At 46.7% G+C, this 26,611-nt stretch overlaps 1 protein-coding gene across 1 annotated transcript in view; it reads left to right on the top strand.

Annotated features, from left to right (window-relative positions):
• Window positions 1-26,611, top strand: part of TTLL11 (tubulin tyrosine ligase like 11) — a 220,079-nt gene that overhangs the window by 8,438 nt on the left and 185,030 nt on the right. Inside the window, exons 2-3 of the mRNA XM_080927546.1 lie at window positions 22,086-22,182; window positions 26,113-26,246. Of these exons, the coding sequence (XP_080783672.1) occupies window positions 22,086-22,182; window positions 26,113-26,246 (231 nt within the window). The remainder of the gene's footprint in view (window positions 1-22,085; window positions 22,183-26,112; window positions 26,247-26,611) is intronic.

The following is a 26,611-nucleotide window of genomic DNA, read 5'->3' as shown; positions in this document are numbered from 1 at the left end:
TAGTGACATGTAGGAGTGAGTTCTAGCAGGCCTTTCTGCCCTTCCCTCTGCTTCTGCCCTCTGAACACACCCCCGGATCTTTGAGGAAGCTGGGGATATGGTTGTCTGTCCTCTGTGCTGGGGATGTGGTTGTCTGTCCTCTGTGCTGCACCGCCTGTCCTGGGGAATGAGAAAGTAATGAAGACAGTAACTTTTATAAATATTCCATGAACGCTTGAGGAAAATGTGTGTTCTTTAGTTATTGAATGTAATATTTCACACATGACATTTGATTCATCGGGAATTGCATTATATAAAGTTTTATGGCTTTAGTTTTGAGTCTGACTTATTCATTTATTGGAGTTATGCTAATATTATTCCCTGTAACTGTGGATTTCCTACTTTTTATTATTTTTTTCTTTCCCCATTTGCTGCACTAGACTGGAAGTTACACATTCTGATTTTTATTCTTATAAAACTTTATGCTAGAAAATTTGACATGCATGTAACTTTATATAGTTTAAAGTGAGGATCACAGTGCTCTTTTTAATGTTTAAAAAGATTTAGCTTTCTTATTTTGAAAGTTTTATTTATTTATTGTTTTGAATTTAAATACCATTGCATCTCTTCCCTTCTTTTCTATCCTGTCTCCAACCCTCCCATGTCCCCTTCCCTTCAACTTTTCCATGCCCCTCTCCTCAAATAGATAACCTCTTTTTATTATTCTCACACACACACACACACACACACACACACACACACACACACACACACACACACACCCTACTGAGTCATTTTTGTTGCTTGTGTAATTTCAGGGCTTGGATGACTTCACGGCTGACTGTGTTGCACTGGTTAACCAGTTAGGAGCTCCTCCTGCGAGAGGCTAATTCTCCCTCGTTCTCTGTCTCTCAACAGTCACGGTTGCCTGTAATTCTTTGTCTAGGGGTGATTTCCCTCTTCTTTGTTAGTCCGTCTATTGATACTGTCATTGTTAGGTCACATTGTTGTGGTCTGATGAATAGTTTTCCTGTCCTTTCTAGGAGACAGAGTTTCACAGCCGACTTCCTGGTCCTCTGTCTCTCACAATCTTCTGTCCCCACCCCCTTCTGCTGTATTCCCTGAGCCTTAGGTGCAGAAGTTGTGTTGTAGGTGTATCCACTGAAGCTGCATTCCCCATGGTCTGTTGATATCCGTGGGCTTCTGTAATGGTCTCCATTTTCTGTGAAGAGAAGCTTCTTTCATGAGGGGTGCCATTTATCTGTGGGTGTAGGGTAAGCTTTAGCACACTTCAAGAATCATGATAGTCTAATAAAGTGGTCACCAGCTCTCCTCTAACTCTGTCACCTCGTTAGCCCCGGGCAGTTGGCTAGGTTACTGTTATTGTTTTTAATTATGTGTATGTATTTGTGTGGGGGTTTGTGAGTATTCAGTGCAGCACCCACTGAAGCTAGGAGAGGGTGATGGGTCCCTTGGATTTGGAGTTAGAGGCATTTGTTAGATGTCTAATGTGGGTATTGGAAGCAGAGCTCTGGTAGGTGCTCTGCTAGATCAGCATGGGCTCTTAATTGCTGAGCCATCTCTCCAGCTTCTTCTTCTTCTCCTCCTTCTCCTTCTTCTTCGACAAGGTTTCTTTGTGTAGCCCGGACTGTCCATTTCTCTGTGTAGCCCTGGCTGTTCTGGAACTCACTATGTAGACCAGGCTAGCCTCAAACTCAGATTCTCACCTGCTTTTGCCTCCCAGGTAATAAAAGGCATGTGCCACCACTGCCTGACTTTTTTGTTTGTTTGCCTGTTTTTATGTCTATGGCAGTGCACATGCTAAGACTGGCATGTGGAAGTCAGAGGACAACTAGCAGGAGTCTGTTCTCTTCTACCATGTGGGTCCTGGGGATCAAGCTCATGGCATGAAGGTTGGCAACAAGCACTGCCAACTGCTGAGTCTTCTTCTTGTTCCATTACTCTCTCAGTAACTAGTGATCGTGGGGTCTTCATTCAGGCCATACTTTTACAAGCTTTGTAGCCAATGTTGTTGCTATTTTATCCTTTCTACAACTTCAAAAGTTGGATATTATTTTATTAGGCTTGATATCTTTTGGATTTACTCACAGTTGCCATTTTCTTTTTTCTGATAAATTTAATGAGGCGCTATTTATAATAAAGTCTATCAGGTTTAATGTGCCAAAAATTACCTTTATTTTCCCTCTTTCCTGGGGATAGTGTTGTGGACCCTGTCTTGTTAGTCACATGATCCTGCCCCTTCGAAGATGTTGCCTTTTCTCACGATTTTGCTGTTGGATCAGCTGGAAGTCCTTTTTCTTTTGCTGGCTGGGCCTGCTTTTCCTTTGGGTTCTTTTAACATCTCTGTTTGTTTCATTTGTCTCCTGAGTCACTGAAACCCTTCCAGGAGAGGGGCTTTCTTTTTTGTTCTGTTGAGAATTTGGGGAGGATGCCATTTTCTGAGGTTCACCATCCTATCAATTCTAGACAGTTCTTGCCCATTTTCTCTTGCAATATTCTCTCTCATCTAGTCTCCCTTTGCTGTCTTTCTCTTTTGGGGTTCTGACAGAGGTCTCAAGTATTGTCTGATGGTATACTTGTGCTTAGAATTTAAATCTCTGGCTGTTCTTTGAGGTATGGATCAAAAATGAGAATTTTCATTTTGTGTAGCTCTTGCAGAGGCTTCTATGAACCACAACATTTAATACTAATTGTTGTGTGTATGTGTGTGTATATGCATGCATGCATGACTATGTGTATGCGTGCATGTATGTGCACATGACTATGTTTGTTTTTGTTGTACTGTTTTTTTGTACTTTTTAAACTCTAGATGCAGTATGAATTTTGTCTCTAGACTCTTCTACAGAAAATGTTATGATAGTCATCCTGGGGAAACCTTTCCCTCTTTATTTCTCCTTGCTTTCCTCAAAGCCACAACAAAACAGGGTTTCTTCTAGTTCACCTACTGAAGACATGGCATTTTAGGGGGCCTGACTTATATGAGAGTTTCTGTTCCGGTTCTCACTTTGATAACAGGAGAAGCCAGAGCACTTTAGGCAAGGCCATTGCCTAAGTGTACAGGAGCAAGACCATTACTCAGTTGGCTCTGTTGACCTCAGAGAATGGATTACAGGGAAGACTCGAGGCAGAGAAATAGACTAAGATGCTATTGTAGACTGAGTCAGTTAAGACACCTGGAATAGGTTGGTGACACATGAGAAGATCAATTGAGACTGTTTTCCTGGACTGTGAGGTGTTCTATGGAAGGGAGTCTGTCCTATGCATCTGCAGGTGTCTGGCACAAAGGCACTGAAGGTGACAGTGGGCTTGAGCTGGACACCACTCGTGCATCGGTGCAGCTTCATGGATAACCTTCAGCATGACGGTTTTCTCTAAAGGCAGATGACGATCCAGGCAGTGTGCTCATGCCTGTCTCTGGCATTGCAAAGCTCAGACCAGAAATAAAGAACCAGCTGGTTGAGAGCCCCGGCAGCCTTCCGTCCGGCACGGCTGGTTTTCCATGATCACAGTTTTCATTAGCTTGGGCACTTGTCTTTTTATCAGGGGTCCCAGGCTGTCTGAGAGTGCTCACATAAAGCTCTACCACCTTCCTGGACTTTTCTGCATTTCTCAGAAACAAGGAAACTGTACAAGTCCCTCGGCACTCTGCAAAGCTGTCCCGCTCATGACTGTTACTGGTCAGAAAACTCCCTACTCCTAAGGTGCTCTGTGTCTGGGGTTCAGTGGGAGAGGCAAATGGTCCCTGCCACGTGACAGTTTGATAAGCCCCACATGGCCACTGAGGACTGCTGCTGTAGGAGTTTAAGCAATAGTGTTCCGTTAGAACGAGCAGAGCATTTCTAGAAGTAAGGTGAAATAAAGCATAAAGAGGCAGCTTAAATCCCTTGGCCTGGGAAGTCTTTATTACCGCTAAGTAAATGGGTTGAGTATCAGCTGTTCTCCAAGGTCTTTAAACCAGGACCACAGTTGTCTTATACCTTCTTTTGGTGGGAGTTAGATAAGGGGCTTCCTCTTCTAGAAAAAATATACTAGCCAATCTGCTTACTATATATTGACCGATTTGTCAGGGTAGTGCTTTGTTAATAAGTTGATGTTGGTTACTAAATAATATTCTGTTGTATCACTATGGAGTATTTGTTGATTTGAACTTGAAATTCAGAAGTAAACGAAGGATGATAGAGTTGCAATATAAAATTTCGAATTTAGCCACTGCACTGATTCTAAAGAGGGATTTCCAATGATTTTCAGTGTAGCCCAGAGCCACCTCCCCCACCTGTAAAAACAGCCCCATGTTTAGAAAAACAGGCTGCTGTTAGATCAGTAGGGTCGTCTGCTTGTCAAGGTTGTCAAATTGGCTTGTTAGAGTAAGATTGCCAGCTGCCAGAAAAGCCTCATTGCAAATTTCGAATCACCCAAATGGAAAATCACCTGTTTGCTTACCAAGATGGAATGTTTCTGGATGATCGTTTAATAAAACAACAAATCATCTTATTAGGACAGTATGGCAATACGAATAAAAGTCAATGCTCATAAGCCGCGTGCTGTAGACTTAAACATGAAATATTGCAAGCTGGACTTTGTGGCGTGAGCCCAGAGACCCAACCCTTCTGGATGCGGAGGCAGAGGATCAGCTAAGTCTGGAGTTTAAGACCAGCCAAGGAGATTTAGGGAGACCCCCTTCTCCAAACTAAAACAAGACCGTTCCAAACGTTACCAAAAGTCTGCCCAGAAACAGCGTGTGGAGAAGAGTCGCACGCACAGTGAGCCCATGCTTGGTGCGGTAGGAGATAGGGCTTGACGAGGAGGCATCCAAGGTAATGTGCGTTAAAAAACGCGGAGGCTCCTGGGTGAGTGCGGTGCGTAGGCTTTTCCACAGCTTTGGCCTCTTGCCCAGTTCCTGCTGCTTTCTGAATAACGAAGCCAGCTCAGGTCTAGATTCCTGGTGTGTTGCTATTTTTAGAGTGTGCTGCTCTTCTCTCTGGCCCACACCTCCTCCGTCTTATGCTGTCAGCTAAAGCCTCACTTTCCAAAGGAGACTTACCCCGGCCACAGACGCTCTTTCTCTAGGCTTCCCTTCCACAGCATGCGTCTGCTTTACTGTTAGCGCTTGTTGACTTTTCTCTTTCCTCAGAAGACTTTAAATTCAACTCACGGTGTGTGTGTCTCACTTGCTCTTGTTTACTATAGGGTCCTCACACTCCCTGCACAAAGCCTGTGATAGCCTAGAATCAGATTCTGAAAAGTCCTGGCTGGAATAATTTTTCCACTCCTTCCTCAAACATTGCCTCAGGCTTGACTTAGTGCCGCAGACCCCGCTGAGCCCTGGGCAAACAAAGCAGTGGCTCCCAGAAGTGCTGTCCTCCTGGGAGCCTGGTCAGTTGTGAGATCCAGTAGGAAGGGCAGAGAGTAAAGGCTGCAGAAGGGAGGGGCTTCAGCTGGGAGGAGCCTCTGAGCTGAGTCTGGGGTGTGGGAGAGTCCGTTATCAGGGGATAGGGCTGAGGTGGTGCCAGGTGGTGGAGAGGACACTTATCTCCATCTGGAGCACAGGATGTGAGGGTCAAGTGACATGAATTGGCTTGCAGTAGCCAAGCCAGAGACATCTGGACTTCAGACTGAGAGTTGGGGAAGCTGCTGCAGGAAGAAGTATGAATCCAGGTGTGTGTGTGTGTGTGTGTGTGTGTGTGTGTGAGCTGTGCAGTGGAGGTATATTTGCAGGGTGGGATGGTGAACAGAATAGATAAGTCCTCCTTAGGAACAGAGAGTGGTCTCCTCTGGACTAACATCTCAAGAGTGGGACACGGCTAGGAAGCTCTAATCTCTGGTGACCGAGCCCACTACGGAGACTGGCAGAGCAAGATGTATGAGTCCTCAGCGCAAAGGACAGTGTCACTCTGCACTTTACTGAGCCTCTGTGAAATTAGACATCTGCCCTTAGCTCCACGATCTACAGTACATGACCAATAGACTCCTCCCCAGTCTGTTTAAATAAGCAAAAGGCAGAATCTACACCCAGGTCTTTGCTTGGTGCAGGGCCATGCAACACATTCTGTCCTGCCCCAGGCTAGGCCTAGGAAGTTCAAGGAGAGAAGTCTGGTTTTGTGTGTGTGTGTGTTTTTTTTTTTTTTTTTTTTAGGGATCTCTGTCCTTTTTTTCTGAGGAATGGAGACTCCAAAGGCCTCTCCAGGCCTCCAGCTACTGAGGGCTGTTTCCCACGTGTGCCTCAGGCTGTGATGCCCTCTCTCCTAAGTGTCCTTTCAGAGGGAGAGAGAAGGCCCAGGGGGCAGCTGAGTGCTGTCTGCCGGCGCAGTGGGGAGAGATGTGTGCGCAGCATCCATCCTCAGTGTGGGATTTTGGCTGCTCTTTAGTAAAGGCCTCCTTCCAGGGAAGGTTATTAAGCAACCAGTGATGTATTTCATCTTCACCAGGGAAGAAGCTGCTGAAGTAAATCAAATAGAGTCCATGTGGAAATAAAACAATGAAAATGCTGTCAATCCACATGCATGGGCCTCTTCCTGAGGCCAGAGGGACAGGAAGCAGCCACCTAGAGCCCGTGCTGATAGCGGCACTGGGGACGGTTTCTTGCAGAAACACTGATTTGGATGTAGTAGTCTCTGCTCTTCTCTAGTCTCTTCACGTATATGCATGGATGTGCGTGAGCATATGTGAAAGCATGTGTAGGTATGTACGTGTTTTGTACATGTGTTTGTGAACACATGCCTGCAAATGTGTGGAGGCCAAAGGCTGACACTATCTTCCTTGGTACCTCTCCTTATCTTTTGAGGCAGGGTCATCAGTTTGACTAGGCTGGTAGCCAGTAAGCTCTCAGAGATCTGTTTGTGTCTACCCCTCCCCTGTTACCTTGGTTACAGACACACATAACCACACCCTGTTTTTACGTGGATGATGGAGATCCAAACTCAGTTCTATAGCAATGTTAGTAATGTGGCCTGTAGACCCCTGACCTGGCTTCTCCACAGTTCTCCACTTTTCCAGCTGGTGTCAGTGAAATTTGAGGTCTGCTTTCTTCTCTGGAACTCGAGATCAGTGCCCGAAGTTCCCAGAACAAACCTCTTGTTTATGAATAAAGTTCAGCATATTACAGGCCACCAGCCACCCTTGTACCTCTAGGTAAAAACATACTTGTGGTCCCATCCACTGTCTCACTGGAAAGGGCCTTGTTCCTCACATGCATTTCTTTCTTTAAAACAGAACAGAGCATCTTTATTAACTGTTGGTTTCCTATTGGCACCGGCATTGTCTCTCTCTTACTAAGCTATAAATGTCCTTCTTTCATTATTTGTTGGCCAACATCTGTTAAGGGCCCAACTATCAGGCCACCACTTCCATTATCTTGTGTTCCTGAGAATAGTTTGGAAAGCAGGGCTGATTAGACTCTTTGCAGATGGACAGAGTGAGGATCAGAGAAGTTCATGATGTGGCCGTGTTTTATCTGTAAGTGGTGGGTCTGGGATTTGATCTTTGATTGCCTTGATTCCCTACCCATGGTCTCTCCCCAATAGAAGCCAGTGGTTTCTTATGATCTGGTTGCTCTGGCTACTCTGTCCTGAGCCCTCTGTGTGGGAATGGGCTTTGTTCTGAGACGGCACGATTAAACCAGAATGAGAAAGGGTAAGTAAGGACCAGAAGGAATGGGAAAGACAGGTGAGCAGCCTTTTGTTTTGACTGGATAGCTGACTGGTCTCTACAAGACACTCTCTCTCTCTCTCTCTCTCTCTCTCTCTCTCCATTTGTTTTGCTAGAAAGCTGAGTGACTTTAAGGAATTCCAGTTTGTTCTTAAAAGCGTCCCGGAGACTGCTGCTCCATAAACTCCTGTGCTGGATTTTATGTTTCTGAAGACAGGGCCTAACTAACATTCCCCAAACTTGTCCGATGTAAGAGTCACCTGGGGGGGTGTGGCTGGAGAGATGGCTCAGTGGTTAAGAGCACTGACTGCTCTTCCAGAGGTCCTGAGTTCAAATCCCAGCACCCACATGGTGGCTCACAACCATCTGTAATGAGATCTGATGCCCTCTTCTGGTGTGTCTGAGGACAGCTACAGTGTACTCACATATAATAAATAAATAAATATTAAAAAAAAAATAGTCACCTGGGGGCCTTATTAACATCTAGTTCTCCAGTAGGGGTGAGTCCTGGGGGATTCTCAGTCCACTGTTAGGGTCAGATTAGGTTGGGAAACATTAAGCATCAAGCATGGGAACTGAATTCGTGGTGTGTACTCTTGAGATTTGAGACTCAGTTGGTCACGTTGAATTGTAGGGCTCATGAATCCTAAGGTAAGCATGACATTCAGGGCTCCAGTCCCATCGTCTACACAGCATCTATATCCTCCATCACCGTCACTTCACTGAACATCTTTCTCTCAAGGCCTCGGTGCCATTCCTTCTGCCAAAACATTCTGAGGTCTTCCCTCCTCTCTTCTCCTCCCTGTTCTCTCCAGTCCCCTGAGTCCCCCTGAGTTCATCAACGTTTCTATACAAGTCTGTCTGTTATTCCTCACCAGACTCCAAACTCCACCAATGCAAGAACCATGACTCTCACATCTGTCATTCTGGGCCCAACACTGGACACAGCAGAATGTGAGGGAACTTTGTCTTCATTTGTTTTGTTTTGTTTTTTAATTTGTTAAATGGAGGAATGTTGTCAGTCAGTGGGGGTGAGCAGGAGGTGAAAGCAGTGAGCACGGAAGCAGCCGGCGCACAGTGAGCTCCTTCTGCTGCCTGCCTGCTTTTGGTGATGACCTTGTGTCCTCACACTGAGCAGACTAGCTTGTAAACTATGCCTCACAGCTGGCTGCTGAACCCGACGGTCTACAAACTTCCCAGTGGTCTCAAAGTCTTATAATATATAATATGCCTCCCTCATTGCACGTGCACGTGCACACACACACACACACACACACACACACACACCCCTCAAAGACTCCTCCTGTGATTTTTCTACTTTGTTCAGTGATTCCCGATCGTATGGCTAGCTAAGCTGAAGGTTTCCTTAATGAGTCTGGTGCTGTGTAAAAACAACAGGATTGTAGGCCGGACTTGAAGGTTTTAAAGATTACGAATAGTGGGAAGGCTTTTGAAGTAGATTCCGGAAATCTTTTCCTGGGGATCTTTAGGAAGAGAGTAAGAGTGCAGACGATGAAGACTTCCGTTCTCCAAGCCTTTGTGAAATGCAGGCAGACGCTGTGAGGTGATCCGAATTCAAAATTGTGTCCTCTCTATCCAACCGACATGACTACCCAGAGCAAGAACTACCTCCCACTCAGAATTCAGGCTTTCAAGAGGGACTTGGACAAGCGGTCACTGCCCTGGCATGCAGGTGACCAATCGTCCTTACTAGCTTGGCACCGGGGAGACTCTGAGTCTTAAGACCAGGAGCGCCCTGGGCAAACTGAGGCAAATTAGCTGGCGTCCTTCCCGTGCACATGGTAGCTCCTTCAAGAAAGAGAGGTAACAGGGAAGCAAACATTAGCATTAGCTGGATGCATACGTGCATGCCTGTGTGCGTGCATCCGTGTGTGCATATGTGTTGCCTACAACAGCACAGGGAAGGCTATTTCCAGGCATGTGTACACTTCCCAGCAGCTGCATCACTGAAGAAAATGTCTTTCCTTTCACCAGCAGCCATTGAGAGCCTTTAAATCCTTGGGAGGGGCTCCTCTCGATGCTCCATGATTGTGAACAGGTTGTGCAGACCGTCTCAACTCCCGTGACATCTTCCGTAACACTCCACTCCTCCTATGGCCTCTTTGATTTTTCTGCCCCCTGTTCTGCAACCTGCTCCCAGTTCAGTGGCTAGAGCTTGCTTTATATCCCAGCATTTAGCCTAGAAGCTAACATATCTTAGGTATAAATGTTTCTTGCACAGATAAGTTAATTAGGACTGGAGTTTTGGTCTGATTCTTAATTCTCTGAAGTTTCTACTGATCATCACTTGCAACATGATACAGGTTTTTCCTAAAGTGATTCCATCGGCACAGTTTCTTGAGGCTGCTCCGGGAGGCTGCACCACCTCTTTGCAGTGTGCAAACACAGGGATACGTGGACTGCATCAGGGCTGCTTGCAGACCTGCAGGCAGGGGAAGCCGAAAGCGCCCCTGGCCTTGGCTTTGTCTTACTAGCCCGTCACTGACTGAGGTGACACACATAGCACACATGCCTCATTATCTGGTCATCAGGGAAATGCCAGCTGTCATTGCTGACTGAGCCGGACCATTAATCAGGTTGTTTCAAGTTCATTAAGTGAAGTGAAAGGTATTGCTTAAATGCTTTGTCTGAGAGGGAGCCAGCGCAAGGGCAGGTGATGCTCCTGCACACAGCCGTTGGCTGAGCTGCACTATAAGGAGTGAGAAGGTGGGACCGGACCATGGGTTCCATCATCAGGGACAAAGTTGGCTCCAGATGTCGGCACCAATATGAAGACTCCACCCTTCTTCTTCTTCTTCTTCTTCTTCTTCTTCTTCTTCTTCTTCTTCTTCTTCTTCTTCTTCTTCTTCTTCTTCTTCTTCTTCTTCTTCTTCTTCTTCTCCTTCTCCTTCTCCTTCTCCTTCTTCCTCTTCCTCTTCCTCTCCTTCTCCTTCTCCTTCTTCTTCTTCTTAATGGATGTGTAGCATCTTTTTTTTAAAAAAAGATTTACATATTTATTATATGTGAGTACACTGTAGCTGTCTTCAGACACACCAGAAGAGGGCATCAGATCCCATTACAGGTGGTTGTAAGCCACCATGGGGTTACTGGGATTTGAACTTAGGACCTCTGGAAGAGCAGTCAGTGTTCTTAACCACTGAGCCATCTTTCCATCTCCACCCTTCTTTTTCTGTCAGGCTGAGGGTTCCCTTAAAATCCTGAACAGAAGGGTGGGCTCTGTTTCAGCTGGACCAGCCCAGCACTTATGATGGACAGGGCCATGGCAAAGATCGTTCCTGATTCACGTTGGCTTTGTCTGCCTATGGGAGATGGATGTGTCAGATCTGATCAACTATTAACCAGAGAGATCAGTGACCAGACCTGCCCATGACTACCATATACCCAAGCAGTCTCACTCTAAGCTTTCTTTAAAAGATTACTTGTATCTTATGTGTATGAGTGTCTTGTCCACATGTTTAAATATGCACCATGTGTATGCAGTGCCCTCAGAGGCCAGAAGAGGGCATCAGATGTTGGGGTGATTTTTATTATTTTTTTTTAGCTTTGTATGAAGATGTGTCTCTGTATTTTTTTCTATTTAGCTATTTTCTTTATTATTTTTATCGGCTATTCTCTGTATGCGCAGTTCAAATGTTATCCCCTTTACCCCCATACCTACCCCACCCCCTGTTTTCATGAAGGTGCTCACTCTCCCAAGCACCCTCTCGCACCTCAGCACCTTGGCATTCTCCTACGTGCCTCTGTATTTTTAAGTTATTTCTGCGCTGGCAGAGAGCCAAGTGCTGGCTGGATTTTGCTGCTGTCATTTCTATGCCTGTCTCCATGTCCATAATGGAGGAATGGATGAATGAAATGTGCTAGTGTATACACAATGGGATACTACTTATCAATAAAAAGGGCATCAAAATCCCATTATTTGCTGTAGTGTGGGTGGAATTGGAAATGACTTTACTCAGAGGAATAACTCGGGCACAGATTGACCAGCAAGTCTTAGTCACATGGTGTCTAAAAGCCATGTCACAGATGCTGAGAGCAGTTAGTATAGCAGTTACTGGGAACTGTCACGAGTGAGGTGTAGCTGGGGAAGGCTGAACTGTGTGTGTGTGACATTACAGTTAGAGAGGGACAAGACCTGAGGCGCGCTGCTCAGCAGTGGGGTGACCATCATTATCAATGAATGCGCTGGACATTCCAAGAATCTAACAAAGGACTTTGAAAACCTTCACCATGAACAGTGTAGTGTCTGGGTGGGAGCTGTGTCTAGCCCGATTTTAGTATTGTGCAGATGTACATGGCTCACTTGTGTGTGTAACTTCTATATTTTTATTTTTCAGTTAAAACAATATATAAACGTGGTACTTCCTGAACACCTTTGAATGCAGCAAGGGGCTGAGAACTGACTTATTTGTTCCCAGAGCCCATCACCTGGGTGACTCAGGACCAATACTTTTCCTTCTACATCTTTGTGCTTTTCTACCCACCCAGTCTTCAGCCTCTGCTCTGTGGCTCCTGTTTGCTTTGGCTTCTTTCTCTTCTCATGCATGTATTCCAATCCTCTGGAGAATGGCTCCACCCTGGTGCATGTTACGCACTTCTGACAGCCATGCAGAGCCACATGCAGGTCTGTCTCTAGCACTCTCGGACTCTGCTGGGCACTGACACCAGGGGGCGAGAGTCAGGCCAGTCAGAGCCCTGAGGCAGAGCCGCAGGTGTGCTGTTGATGCTGAGCTCTGGAGAGCTGCTGGGAGTCGGCAGTTCCCTTATGGTTCCTCTTCTACCCTCCCATAAGGTCACCAGAATTCTATAGTGGTTGAAGGAACTCTGCCTCTTTCTCCTGGGCGTAGTTATTTAGGGACTAAGAATTAATGAGGCTGGGCCCAGTCCTTATTCTACCCCCATGGTTCATTACAGAGGCTTGATGGTCTAACTGCTTTGAGTTCTGTTTTCTTCACGTGTCAGACAGAAATAACATTTCTACCCATTTGTAGCATTGCCATGAAGGTGAGTTAAATAGAACATATATAAAACACACAGCAAATTCCATGACCTCAGTATGCACTGGCCATGACTTTTAGGAGAGAAATGACTGGCATAAGAGTCACTTTCTTAACATGTGACCTACGGCATCACAGTGGGGTTCTGTGCGTGACTCAGGGTCAGGAGGAGGAAATAAATTTAGGACAGTCCCCTCCCCTGGGGTTACGATTTTCACTGCACTGGGTGCTTCAGAACGAGGCCAGAGCATCCTCAATTATTGGAAAGGGAAGGAGGATCGGGGCTTTGCAGGTCTGAATAGTGAGAACCTTTGTGAGGGAAGAGGAAAGCAGCCGAGATCTGGGGAGCAGTCCCAGGTCACTGGCAGCTCCGTGACTATGGAGGCTGACCTGCAGGCTTTGCAATCTCCTTGCTTAGTCTCTGCTCTGACTTTGTTTCCTCCTGTGGGAGCTTTCCCATCTTTGTTTGTTTGTTGTTAGTTTTTATGTTGTTGGGTTTTTCTGTTTGGTTGGTTTGTTTGGGTTTTGTTGTTGTTTCTCTGTGTGGCCCTGGCTGTGCTGGAACTCACTCTGTAGAGATTTGCCCGCCTGCTTCTGCCTCCTGGGTGCTGGGATTAAAGGGATGTACCACTGCCTCCTGGCCTACCTCAGTTTTCTTGGCAGCCTCCCTCCTTCTCATTAGGAGACTTGCCCTCCACCTCCCCACTTCCCAGCAACCCCTTCTGTGACATGGGGAGGGGGTGCTATCCCTGGGGCACTGTCCAGTTTTTCTTTTCAAGACTGGCCTGGAATTTGCCTAGTGGGATTATTAATCCACTAGGCTGGCCAGTGAGCCAAACCTTAGGAATCCAGCTCTCTCTGCCTCACTACAGTGTTGGGATGATAAATGAATACCACCATAGTGACGTTCTTGTTTCTTTGTTTCAGTGGGTAAGTGTGTGAGTGTGTGTCAGTGTGTGTGTGTGTGTGTGTGTGTTACAGTGTGTGAATATTTGTTACAGTATGTGTGTGTGAGTGTTGCAGTATGTGTATGTTTGTTAAGTATATGTGTGAGTGTGTATATGTGTGTATGTGTGTGTTATAGGGTGAGTATTTGTTACAGTATGTGTGTGTGTATGAATGTTATAGTGTGTATGTGTTTGTTACAGTATATGTGTGTGTGTTTTTTACAATGTGTGTGTGTGTGTGTGTGTGTGTATGTGTGTGTGTGTGTGTGTGTGTGTGTGTGTGTATGTGTGTGAATGCAGGCAGCAGACACATTTTCGATCAGTTCTTTCCTTCTACCTTGGGTACCAGGAACCGAGTAGCTTCAGTCCCCAGTAGCAAGTCCCTTGACCTGATGACATATCTCATCAACCCCTGACTTCTTTCTTAAACATCAGTTCTGGGACAGAACTCAGGTCTCATGCCTGTAAGACAAGTGCTTTACCAACTGTGCCATCTCTGTCCTGCCCACGGTCTTCACACACAGTGGCTTTCTTCTGGGATCCTCTGCTGGGGAGTCCCGAACCAGCATAGTGTGTGTTCTGGCTAAGGGGTGTCAGGCATGAGTTGAGATGAAACTGTTTCCTGGGTGGGAGCAAAGTGAGATGGAAGGCCCCTCAGCTTTATTAATTAAGTAAAACATTAATAATTAATAATAATATTAATAAATAAGTGTTTTGGTGAGGATGAGCCTCAGTAGTGTGGGACCTAGATGAACTGACAGCTCACCACCGTGAGGGAGTCAGGAGCAGAGACGGCTGTTGATGGCTTCTGGGGTGTTCCAGGGCTACGCTATCATTTGTCACTGGTATTGGATCAATGATGCGACAGACTTGGGGACATTTAGCATGGAGCTTTTGCTGTTTGTGTCACCCGTATAGATTGGAAAGTGGAGGAAAACATTGGGCTAAGTTGCTATCTAATCTTTCCAGAGCTATTTGCTAAAGAAACTGGAATTTTAATTAAAACTGCAAGCCAAGATGTAAATTGCCATGCAAGTTTGTGGATGTTTTTCTCCTGCCTAATATAATCACAACTAATAAGATTCTTCACGGGTGGCAAAGTAGTTAGCACAGTGGGTATCCTGAGGGGAAGGCTGACGTCATGACGGTGCATGTTCATCTCCCCCTCCGACTGGCTCACTTCCTCCCTACACTCACAATGTTGATCTAAGGAAAGACTTGGGACCAGAAGCCAAGGTGAGGTAGACAACAGAGCCCCCTCCACCCGAAGGCCTGCCTGCTGTAACTGCTGGGAGGGGGTGAGAACAAATGGGCTTAATGTAAGTACACTGTGCTTTGGCGTTGACTTGGTGAGCAGTGAATGGTACACCAGCCCAGAGAGTCATACCGCATCTAAAGTAACGAAGGGGCCAGCAGGAACAGGAAGCTCTGTAGATCACAAGAATTGCCACTTTCCAGTAAAAGGTTGTTAATTTAACCACCCTCAGGCTGTATTTATTGACTCTATTAGAGGGTGAGTAATTGCTGTGTTCCCAGAAACACACTGGAGCCAGACGGCACTGTTATTAAATTGGAAGGCTCCTCAGAGCACTAGTTAGCCACGTGAGAGCCTCTCCTTGGGAGTCTCGGCCGCTTGCATCCTGTAGGAGATGATACAGGATACCCTGTCTATGGCCCAGTCACCACACTGGCCCCTTCTCTTCTCCCAGCACTGGTTGGCCTCCTCATGGGGTCCGCCCCCCCCTCCCACCTCCAGCCATCCTGCACCGGCAGAGCCAGGTTTAATCCTTAGCCAGCCTAGGCGTTCCTCAGCTGAGGTGGGCCACCTGTGAGTCTTTTCAGCCTTGTCCCCCCCAGAGCCCCAGCCCTAGGCATGCAGGGCGCTCTGCTTTCTGCCCAACTTTTCTGACTCTTACAAATGTCACCTCACACTGGCCTCACACTAAGCTCTTTGGTTAAGTTTTCTTTAACCAGACACGAGGACTCATTTGCACACCTGTCAGCAGGTGGCTCCTCGGAGGATTCCTGGAGGAGCGTCTTTTCCTTTGTCTGTCTTGTGCCATGGCTGGGGAGGCTCCCTCTCGGCCTTTCTCACCAGGGGACTTCATTAGCGGAAGAACATCCAGGGAGTCTTGCTCAGCACTGTCTCTAACTGGGCTAATTTAGCTTCCTACTATGTGCCAGGGGCGTCCTTTCCCCTGAGTGGTAGTTTCCATCTCTCCAGCAGCCCACTCTGGGGACAGTGTGCCACTCGTCTTTCTCAGATGATGAAATCACGGCCCATCACGGTTGGCAGGGCTGAGATTTGAAGCCAGGTTCTCAGACTCCAAGAGAGGGACTGGTCTGCAAGTTCAGGCTCTCCTGGGGCTGGGCCGTGTCACCCAGCTGGAAGTCTTTGTCAGTCCTCCATTCTTACAAGCAGAAGGGAGCCCAGATTCTCAGAGTTCGGGGCTGCTGGGAGGGTGAGAGTGTCCTTGGATGAAACACAGGCGGCAGAAGTGGAGAGAGCTGGCCTTCCTCTTCCAGGGCTCACTTTGATCTGCTTATGTGTGGCAGCCACAGCTGTGCTCAGGATTTGATAGCTACCCTAGGCTGGCTCTGAATTGTCCCTCAAGGGCCACATGGGAAAGGCCTGATCCTCAGCCCTTGGCCTTACTACAGAGTAGTGGAACCTGTAGGAAGTGAGGCTTAGCAAGAGTGTAGGTTATCTGAAAAGGTTGTAGATAGGAACCCTGGTTTCTCGTCCTTCCCTGCTAAGAGATAAATGGATTCGCTTCACCATGTGCTCCTTGTTGTGAAGTTCTTGTCTCACCTCAGGCACAAAAGCAAGACTGTTAGCCAACCATGTCCCCAAACCTCCATGGATGTGAGGCAAGATAAACACTACCTCTCAAGGTTTATCATCTCAGACACTTGTCACAGTGGTGGGAGGTGGACCCAGATTTCTCCCAGCCCCCAGTCAGCTTCCTCCCTGAAGTTCAGGGGTGAAGTTTTAGTCCATTTCCTGTCTTTTCCTGGGCGACATCCTTTTGGTATGATTTGTATGGTTTATTTCTAGCTGGGTCTTAGACACTCACTGAGAACGGCCACGGCTGTGATGAACAGGGTCCAGAGTGAGATGTTGGGTTGAGATGTGTGAATGAGATGAGCCCGATGAGGGCATGAACATACAAAACAAAAACACCACTTATAGAGAGGCAGCCCAAAGGCTGCAAAGAACTGTGGGAGGAAAGAAGGAAGGCAGAGACAGCGGGACCACGCTTTTCTTAAGGCCTATGGAACTCACCCTTTGGGCGTTCCGTCTCAGGTTAGAGATGGGCTTGTTTCTAAAGAGCAGATGAGAAGGAATCTTAATCATTTCTATTTCCCCAAGTTTTGAACATAAGGTTTTCTGACCAGTGGTTGAAGTTGTGCTGGGTTTGGGTCAATAAGATGAACAGCATGCGTGTTGGATCACCCACAACCATGTATGAAAGGCAAGGTTCAATTAAGCCAAAGGTGACTAGGTGCTATTCATCGGGCTTCACATAATTTATGTCTAGCTTAATGCCAGGGCTGTAGCTGTATTAAGCACATTTATGACGTCTTCCTTGAGGTATCAGACATACTGCTGGGTGCTCATTTTTGACCCAGGTTAGCTGCTAAACCATGTAGCTTAGTAGAAGTAAAGAGCACAAACTTTGGGGAGAGATCAGTATGCCTTCCATTTCTGGGTTTGCTACCCCGGGATTCTACTTCTTGTGCAGAATAGAAGCAGATGTGCAAGAAAATTAGCATAAGTAGTAATTGGTACACTCACTAGAAGGATATATTCAATTGAAAAGATTTATTTATTTTTTTAACTTATGTGTGTTGTTGTCTGCATGTATGTGTGTTCACCATGTGTGTGCAGTGCCCATGGAGGACAGAAGAAGGGGTTTGATCACCTGGAACCAGAGTTAAGGGGCTGTGAGCAACCATGTGGGTGCTGGAAGTAAACCCAAGTCTTCTACAGAAGGAGCACATGCTCTTAGCCATTGAGCCATCTCTCCAGCCCTTGGGCCATCATTTAAAGCACTGGTTTGGATGCTCTCCCTGCCTGTATCACGTACTTGCCCGTATCAAAGCGTGTTTCGCACGTCTATGTAAAACTCGTTTTAAACGTGTCAGTATTTCTCTATTCCCGGCTAGTTCCCAAAAGAATAAGACAGAGAATATTAGATTTATATAATCAAGCTTTACTGCACAATACCTGGGCAGTCATTGATTCATTCTAATCCTCTAAACTAATCTGTGTACATCCCAGCCAAGATCCGGAGATACTTGCATTTTAGTATTAGTGTGGCTTTCTAGGCTTCAAGTGTGTTTATTCCATGATGTTTCCTCTTGCTCTCCTGTGGCTGAATCCCCTCTTCCTCTCTGTCCTCTCCCCTCCCCTGGCTGGGAGGAAGTCCAGCTCTAGTCTTTCTCCTGCTCAGTCACTGGCTGATCAGCTTCTTTATTGATCAACCAGGAAATAACTGGGAAGCAATGTACACAACACTGAGGCAGGAGATTCCCAGAATAAGGACTATAGGCAGAGATGGGGCCACAGAAACCAGCATTTGAATAATACATGGATACTCTTTACACACTGCACAACAACATACCTACACACTTATTCTCAGTCAGTAAAAGTTTCTGTCTGCACAGCAGCTTTATGAATGAAAATGTTCACAAAGTACAGAAATGTGAACATTTAATGGCTCTAGCTCTTGTTTTAATCTGTTTTGGAAGTGTGCTTTCAGTCCTCTGGACAAGAGAGGGAAAGATTTTGGACCCGTCCTAGTGTATCCCCTGACACAGAACTTCTTTGTGTCAGAACCACTGTATAGATGAGGGTAGGTTTGTTACAGTACCTTACATTGGTGCGACACATGACTATAATACCTGGTTCAGAATGTGGTGTGTAGTGGTAGATTAGCCAGTTTCATATTACTATAATGAAATTCTGGAGGCACTTTGCTTATAAAAGAGAAAGGCTTATTGATTGCAGATGTAGGGTTGTCTCTGCAACCACCACAGAGTAATAATACAAGAAGGCAGTTAGATCCAGCATGACTCAGTAGCGAGTTTCTATGAGTTTGGGGATGAGCAATGACCGGTGCTCTTCCCTACAGTGCCTAAACGTAGTTTTACTATCGTGAGAATCCTCTGCGCTTCTGTGGATTCATCCCCTCCCTCCACACCAGCCTCTGACATCTACCAATGATTGTAACATCTCCATAGTTTTGCCTCTTCCAGAGTATCTTATGGTGGAAACAATTTATTATGTAGCCATTTTAGATTTGCCTTTTCCTTTCCGTGGTGTGCACAATGCTTCCTCTACAGTTTGTCATGACCCAAAGTTGATGGCCCTTTAGCACCAAATAGTGTCTCATCTCGCAGTCTATATCCATTTACCTGCAGAAGAAGATGGAACTGGCTATAAACACTATCGTTCCTGTTTTTCTGTGGGCATTGTTTCAACTCACTTGAATAAACACCAAGAACTATCATTGCCGGATACTGTGGCAGAGCACATTTGTCTCTTAAGTAACGGCCACCTGTCTTCTAAAGTGGCTTATGCTATTTCACAGTGCCTCAGAAGAGAGTGTGTGTGCTTGTTCCTCACACCTTTGTCAGTATTTGGCCAGTCCAGCAGGTGTCTATGTGGCTGTATTTTGTTTTACAACCATGTAGCTCTGTTTCAAGCTTTGACATCCTGAGTGTGAGGTCTCCCACTGGGTTTATTTTTCTCGAGGTTGTTTTGGTCAATTTAGAGATTCTTGTCATTCCATTTAACTATAAGATTATCTTTTCTGTTTATTGCCCAAACCAAGTCATGGCTGTTTTGGTAGAGACATTAAATCTATAGCTCCCTTTGGATAGTACTGTATTAACATCTTAAATAATATTTTGTTTCCAACCTGTGAAATGAAATTTTCTTCCCTTTATTTGAAGTTTCATTAATTTCCTTGAGGAACATTTTGCAGTTTTCACATTTACGCCCTTCCCAAGTTAATTCTTAAGTATTTTGTTCTTTGGGTTTCATGTCATGGTTTCCTTGATTTTCTGTAAGCTTTTCATGCAGTCTCTAGGGTTTCCTATATACAGAATCCTGTCATCCACAAACGGGGGCATTTTCCTACTCCATTCCCAGCGAGAATGTCCTTAGTTTCATTTGCCTGGTGCCCTGGTTTTGTTAACCCTGTGCTGAACGGCAGGAGAGTGGACAGGGATGATCTCCCCTTCTTCTCAATCTCAGCCTTTTACTGTTGGATATGTTCAAGCTCTGAACGGCTTTAAATCTGTGCTGTTCTGCATTCCTAGCACCTACATTAGAGTCTGGAACATGACAGTTATTGAACAAATGTGGCCTTTTAAGACTTAATGAGCTCCTGGCAGTGGTGGCACATGCCTTTAATCGCAGCACTTGGGTGGCAGATGCGGGTGGCTATTGATGAATTCAAGGCCAGCCTGGTCTACAGAGCAAGTTCCAGGACAGCTAAGGCCACACAGAGAAAGCCTCTCTTAAAACAAAACAAAACAATAACAAGACTTGTTGAGCTAAAGGTATTTGTTTTTAATCCTTCCTTAGTTTTGTGCTGTCTTTTGTTGTTTTCGTTTTTATAAGACCAGGTCTTACTCTGTAGCCCAGGCTAGATTGGAACTCAATTCTGTAGGCCAGGATGACCTCAAGCTCATGACAGTCTTGCACCAAGTTCCTCAAGTATGGGAGTGAGCCACCATGCCTAGATTTATAAAAGTTATCAAGTATCGGTATTGGTAGAAAGTGTCATTAGGCCGCAGACTAGCACAGAGCTGCTGTTGGTCACTCATGACGGGCACCACAGTCACTGCAGTTATGGTCGGGTTGTTTGGACAATCCACATTTTAGAGCCTCCGTCCAGCTGTCTTTTCCTTTCTATTTTAGCATCTAACAGCCAAAAGAAGGTAGCGTATGTTCCAACACTTCATGCTAATGGCTACTGAATAAATAACTGGGCACCCACTGGAAGCAAGGAAAATGAACAAAAAGCTGTAAATTATAGATAGAGGTTGTTTGTGCTCGTAGATGTAGCAGCATATGCCTCGCTGGGGCGCAGCTCTGCAGCCACTTAGCTGATTTAAAGGCCTCGACTACCCGGCCCTGCTGTTAACCGGGACGGTTGGAAGTCTGGCTTACGATTCTTCATCGGCTGTGCCGTGCAGTTCCATCAGATGTGGCCCTCAGCTCACAGAGATAGATGTTCTGACAAAGTGTCATCTCAAAATGAGAACCTCGAGGGGCTTCATTTAATGTATGACCATCTCTTTTTATTTAGACTTTTAACAAGCAGGTTCTAAATATGAGCTGGCAGGTCCTTAGGCTCCCCTTTAATGAGGCCGCCGGAGTCACATTTTAAAGAGGTTCATCTACAGATGCAGAACTCGCTAATGATATTGAGGGTGGCCAAACAGAGCAGAGAGAACAGGCCTTTTTGTCTCAGTCAGAGGCTTTCTCCCTGAAAATAATTGAAACCCTGGAGCTTGTGCCAAGGAGGAACTTAGACCACTGGGAAGAGGCAGGACTTACAGGAGGAAAGCCACTGGCACAACAGGCAGCCAGGCTGGGAGAGCACCAGGCCCAAGCAGCCTCCCTCTCTCCATCTGTGTCTGAGAGACATGGCCGTTTCTCTCTCTCACCAGACTGGCTGTCCCTTCTTTTTCCCACGCAGTCATCTCCAGCTGTTCATCTTTGTCTTTTCATTGCTCTGGGTCCACAGGCCAGCAGAGGTTGCCTGACATCTCTGACCCCCACATTCCTGGAAGGCAGATTCTTTTAGCTCATCTTGGGTCAGGTGACCACGCCTAGCTCATTCATGTATGAATTCAAACATTTGCACCTAGGCCCAGGAATTGTCTCACCAACTGAGGACACATCCTGCGACTGGGGTGGGGGGAGGAGCAGGGAGAAGGAGAGAGGAGATGCTGTGTGTGAGGCAGGGGAGGGAGAGAGTGAATGTCTCCACTTACTTTATAAGACTAGATTAAAGATCGCCATTTTCAGAGAAAGAAAAGGAAGTGTGGGTGTGGGCTTAGGATTTGGGTTCTCTTATCAAATTCTGACTACCACTATCATCATACCCCTTCACACACACACACACACACACACACACACACACACACACAAGCCATGCATGAACTGGAACACATTAAGAGACTTCTTTCAGCCCTCCTAAGTTTTTAATAAGTAAAACGAGAATAATTATTTATAAAGCAAGCATGCGGCTCATTAAGGCAACACAGCACTTGCCAAACCAGGAGCGTCTCCACTACAGCCTTGTTCCCTGTGTGAGCATGTTCCTCTGCTTTACACACCTGCCTCGAGGATAAAAATGTGGGGTGTTTGCCGAGTGTCATTTGTAAATCCTGAGCCCCCAGTGTGGCGGCTGCGCCTCTCTTCTTACTAAGAATCACATGTTCTCTCTTCTTCTAGTTCCCATTTGGCCGGCGCTTGCCTTGTGACATCTACTGGCATGGAGTTTCATTCCGCGACAGTGACATACTCTCCGGTCAAGTGAACAAATTTCCAGGTATCTGAAGTCATTGTTGGCCTTTCGAAGTCGCCCTAGACCCAAGGTCAGAGTACAGTCTTCCACAAGAACACGGCACTGTTTTCAGATCAAACTCGAGGACTCTTAACTGAGAGTCTCTGGCCATCTTTTGCTGTTGCCATGGAGAGGAAGGCAATGGGGAGTCCTGAGAACTAACGCTCCTGAGGGTCTGAAGGCGTAGACTGGGCCCTCACCCGTTAAGGATATGTTTTCTCAGCACAGTTTCCACTGGCCCAAGAACATGAGTTAGGGGCTCAGGAAGTGGCTCAGGGCTAAGAGCTTCCTGTGCAAGCATGAGGACCAGAGTTCAAATCCCCAGCACTCCAGGCATGGTGGCCCACCTGTAATCCCAGCTCCTTGGGAGTAGATAGAAAGTCCTTAGGGCGAGACGAGGAGACAAGGTCCACATCCGACTTGGCTTGGGTACCCACAGATGCCAGCATCTTTCGTAATTCTGCAAGGCTTACGCTGAGTTATAAGACTTGCTGCTGTGTGCTGTTATAAGACTTCCTACTGGGCGCTCTCATGGCTTACCAATCCGAGTTCCTGCTAACCGTGTGCCCTGTTCTTTCTCAACATAGTAGACACCCCATCTTTATTTTTATTTATTTGTTTGTTTGTTTTGAGGAGAGCAGAGCTAGAAGTTTTCCCAAGGTCAAATTTATCCTCAGAGAGGAGAAAGGGTTTTGTTATCAGGAGTGAGCCTTAGAGCCAGGGTCCTTGCACACTGATTTAATGCTCTCGATACTGATGTTTTTATAGAATGTTAGGAAGAGATGAAGGGAGTGGGGTGGATATGCTTCATGGAGGCGCGGCGAGGCCTGGGGCAAGGGAGGACAAAGGAGACGCCTCTGGGGGACCCATGTTGGGAATCCCTTCCCTCTGAGGGACCAGACACAAGACTGTATAGTACAGAATGGACTTTATTCAGGTCATGGGGAGGGGAGTTAAGTGGGTAGTAGAGGCAGAGAGAGAGAGAGAGAAGAGAGGAGAGAAGTAGAGGCCGGTCATGAGCATGGGGAGAGAGAGGGGGAAGAGAATGGAGAGAGGAGGGAAGTGGGGGTAAAACAAGAGCAGGAGAGCAAAGAGCAAGAACACAAGAGAGAGGAGGGGGCGAGCAGCCCCTTTTATAGTGTCAGGTCACTGGGGCGGAGCATACCTGGCCAGGTAACTGTGGGGTGGGGTTTACAGAATCCCAACAGCTACTATTTACTTCTGTCTTGCTGCTCACAAAAAAGGCTAAAAAAACAAAACAAAACAAAACAAAACAACAACAACAAATGGACTTTGGGGTGGGGGACTGTGGGAGAAAACACTTTGCATTGGCAGAGTGATTCACAATTTATCAGGTGAGGTTGCCTATCCATTTTCTTTCTGTCCTGTCTCCCGATGGCTGAGGATGAGGTAGCTCAGGGTCTACATAAGGAAAATGAAATACAGAGGAAGGGGACCTCCCAAAGGAACAGCTTCACACAAGAACATTCATTCCAAAGGCAAGCCTGCTCCTTCTTCTGTTCAACATGCCAGTGACTGGAACACGTAATTTTCCTCTTTGCAAACAGCAGTTAATTAACTGTAATGACACGGCAGCCTTGAAAACCTCCAGGTAGGGAACAGTGCTGCTGAGCCCTCCAACTTGAACAGACAGAAAACTGCCAAGGTAGGGGGCCAATTCCAGCCAGGACCGACTGACAGTGTGTCTGGGTTTATCTCCTGCTTTACACACATCCCATTTTTCTAAATGTGCATTTTCTACACATGGCATATGCCCTAGAGTAAGTAAACAACAAAAGTCAGTTTAAGCCAAAGTGTGACATAGGCCAGCTCACACTTTAGAAAGGTTAGCCAGAGGGTCACATTAGAGGCCATGGAGAGAGGAAATGGACTCGGGTAAGAAGCAGAGGTGCTGTCAGCACAGAAGGTGAGCTACAGTGATGAAAATAGAAGACGGGCCAGGAAAGAGTTATTTGGTGTTCGGGAGTTGTAACGTGACTCCTAATTTAATGACAGGAGTTATGGTTATAAATGGTGCTTGGATCGAACAGTGCTTCAAACATAGCTCAGCGTGTGATGCGAGGATCAACCTCTCTTCTTTGTTGACTCCAAGGAGATAAGACCCCCTCAGGCCTGCAACAGATGAACCCAGGGATAGAGGCAAGCACGTGGTATCAAGTCAAGCTGTGGCTTGAGTCAGGGGAACTGCCATCATAGATGTTTAGGGTAGATCTCTATGAGTAACCCAGGGAGGCGGTCGGCCTCAAGTGTCTGGTAGTAAGTGGCAGGAACCCTGATGCCAGCTATACTCATAGGTGGTGAGATTCTAACCCTTTGGGCAGGCTAGGAGGAATGGAGACAAGTATGGACAGAGGTGGAACATGAGAAAGAATGGGGCCAAAGCCTCAGCTCTTTGTGTGTGGCTCAGGTAGCCACAAGGAGCAAAAGATAAGTTACAAACACGGAGGTCAGAAAGACACATAGAACCCCTCAGCTGTGGAGTGGAGCCAAACTTTTTAGCAGAGAAAAGCAGACTTAGAGCATCCACTGGAAGTCACAGAGGACTCCTGAGCCCAGGGAGGCTCTCAAGTGAGCAGAGGTTGTCTTAAAATCAGGCAGAGAACAGGGGCCTATGGGGCCTGCCGCCTAAAGGACACGGAGCCTGCAGTTCTCTCACTTCTGTTCAAGTATTTATTCTCGGAGCATGAGCTTCCCTCTGTGGAAGCCCAGATGACCCTGGGCAGGGTTGCAGCGTGAGAAGACACCATTCCTCACATCTACCTGAGCCGCATGCAAAGGATGCCAGTGTCCTCCATGACAACGTGTGAAGACCCGTGTTTGCTCGTCAAAATCTACATCATAGGGCCAGATGTGGTAGCGAGTGTACTCGTAGTCCCAGTGCCGGGGAGGCAGATCCTCGGGGCTCCCTGCCAACCCACCTAGTCTAATTAATTGGGCTCCAGATCAATGAGAGACCCTATTTCTTAAAAATGAGGCGTAGGACTGAGATGTCTCAGCAAGAAATGCTCTTGTTGTGTAAACATTAAGGCTGGACTTCAGATCCCCGGAACCCATGTTAATATCTGCTGGGCATGGTGGTCTACGCACATGTAATCCAGATGCTTGGAAAACAGAAGATCCCCAGAGCCAAGTGGCTGGCTAGACCAACCGCATCGTGGAGCTCTGGGTTTGGTGAGAGACCCTGCCTCAGTGAATAAAATGGAGAACAATGAAGACTCAAACAACTGTCACAGGCTACACACACACACATAGGTGGAGAGCTCCTGAGCAATGACACCACACCCAAGGTTGCCTTCCAGATGTGCAACCAGATGTGCTCACCCACCCGCATGAACACGAGCACACACACAAAGATCAAAATGTCCACGTATTCTTAAGAGAAACATTCTAGAGAGCCGGGAGATGCCCAGGACAGGACCCGGTCCCTCAGCGCCATTCCACAGGCAGTGCTGCTGTACGTTAGGCCATGGACGCTCTTCCACTCCCTGTCCTTGATTCAAGGAGAGAGATCTTATGCTGAGAGGTGTGTGTTTTTCTATTTCACTCCTTTAATAACCACGGAAGATTAAAGCAAAGCAGCTTACTTAGGTTTCTCATAATGCCACCAGAGTCCACCAGATAATCTTCCCCGGGGAACAGGATAGAAAAGATCCAAGAAATAATGTGTGCTGGACACGCATTAAAGAGGGGGCTCAGTTCTAAGTGCACGATAGCACTGCATTACCCACCAAAATGACAAAGGATATTCTTAGACAGAGGCTCAGATAGGAGGGGAAAACTTGCCCTTACACCATCCCCCACCCCCGGATTAAGGGGAATGAATCTACTGATTCTCCTTCCTTTAAGATCCTCCTAATCCTAGTGGTCGAGCCTCACAACTTCTCCTCTCCCCAGGCATGACCGAGATGGTGCGTAAAATCACCTTGAGCAGAGCGCTGAGGATCATGCAGAACCTGTTTCCGGAGGAGTACAACTTCTACCCCCGCTCGTGGATTCTGCCTGAGGAGTTCCAGCTCTTCGTTACTCAGGTAGATGGCACACCGTCCTGCAGCTGTGTCCCAGTCCGTGAGTTTGGGGCGGGGCCTACTGGGGCACCAGGAAGCTGAGTGACAGCTTGTGCACCCAACAGGGCGACAGGAGGGTGAACTGGAAAGAGGCGGAGCTAGAGCTGGACCGGGGAGACAGGGAGCCAGCAAACCAGGGAGATGGAGGAGGTGTGGAGCCCACAGGTGGAATGGGCGTTTCAGGGGAATCTTAGGGGTGGACTTCCAAGCCGTAACTATGAATTCCAGGTTAAGAGCAACAAATGGATCAGCTACTTTTAGTGGTTTTATATAATCTGGGCATAGTGCTTGCAGCTTAACATGATTTCTTGTAACCCTAGAAATGATTT

This window comes from Micromys minutus, assembly GCF_963924665.1.
Source record: "Micromys minutus genome assembly, chromosome: 13".
Taxonomy (NCBI): Eukaryota; Metazoa; Chordata; class Mammalia; order Rodentia; family Muridae; genus Micromys; species Micromys minutus.
The sequence above is the reverse complement of the archived record's forward strand: the minus strand, read 5'-3'. Positions and strand labels throughout refer to the sequence as shown.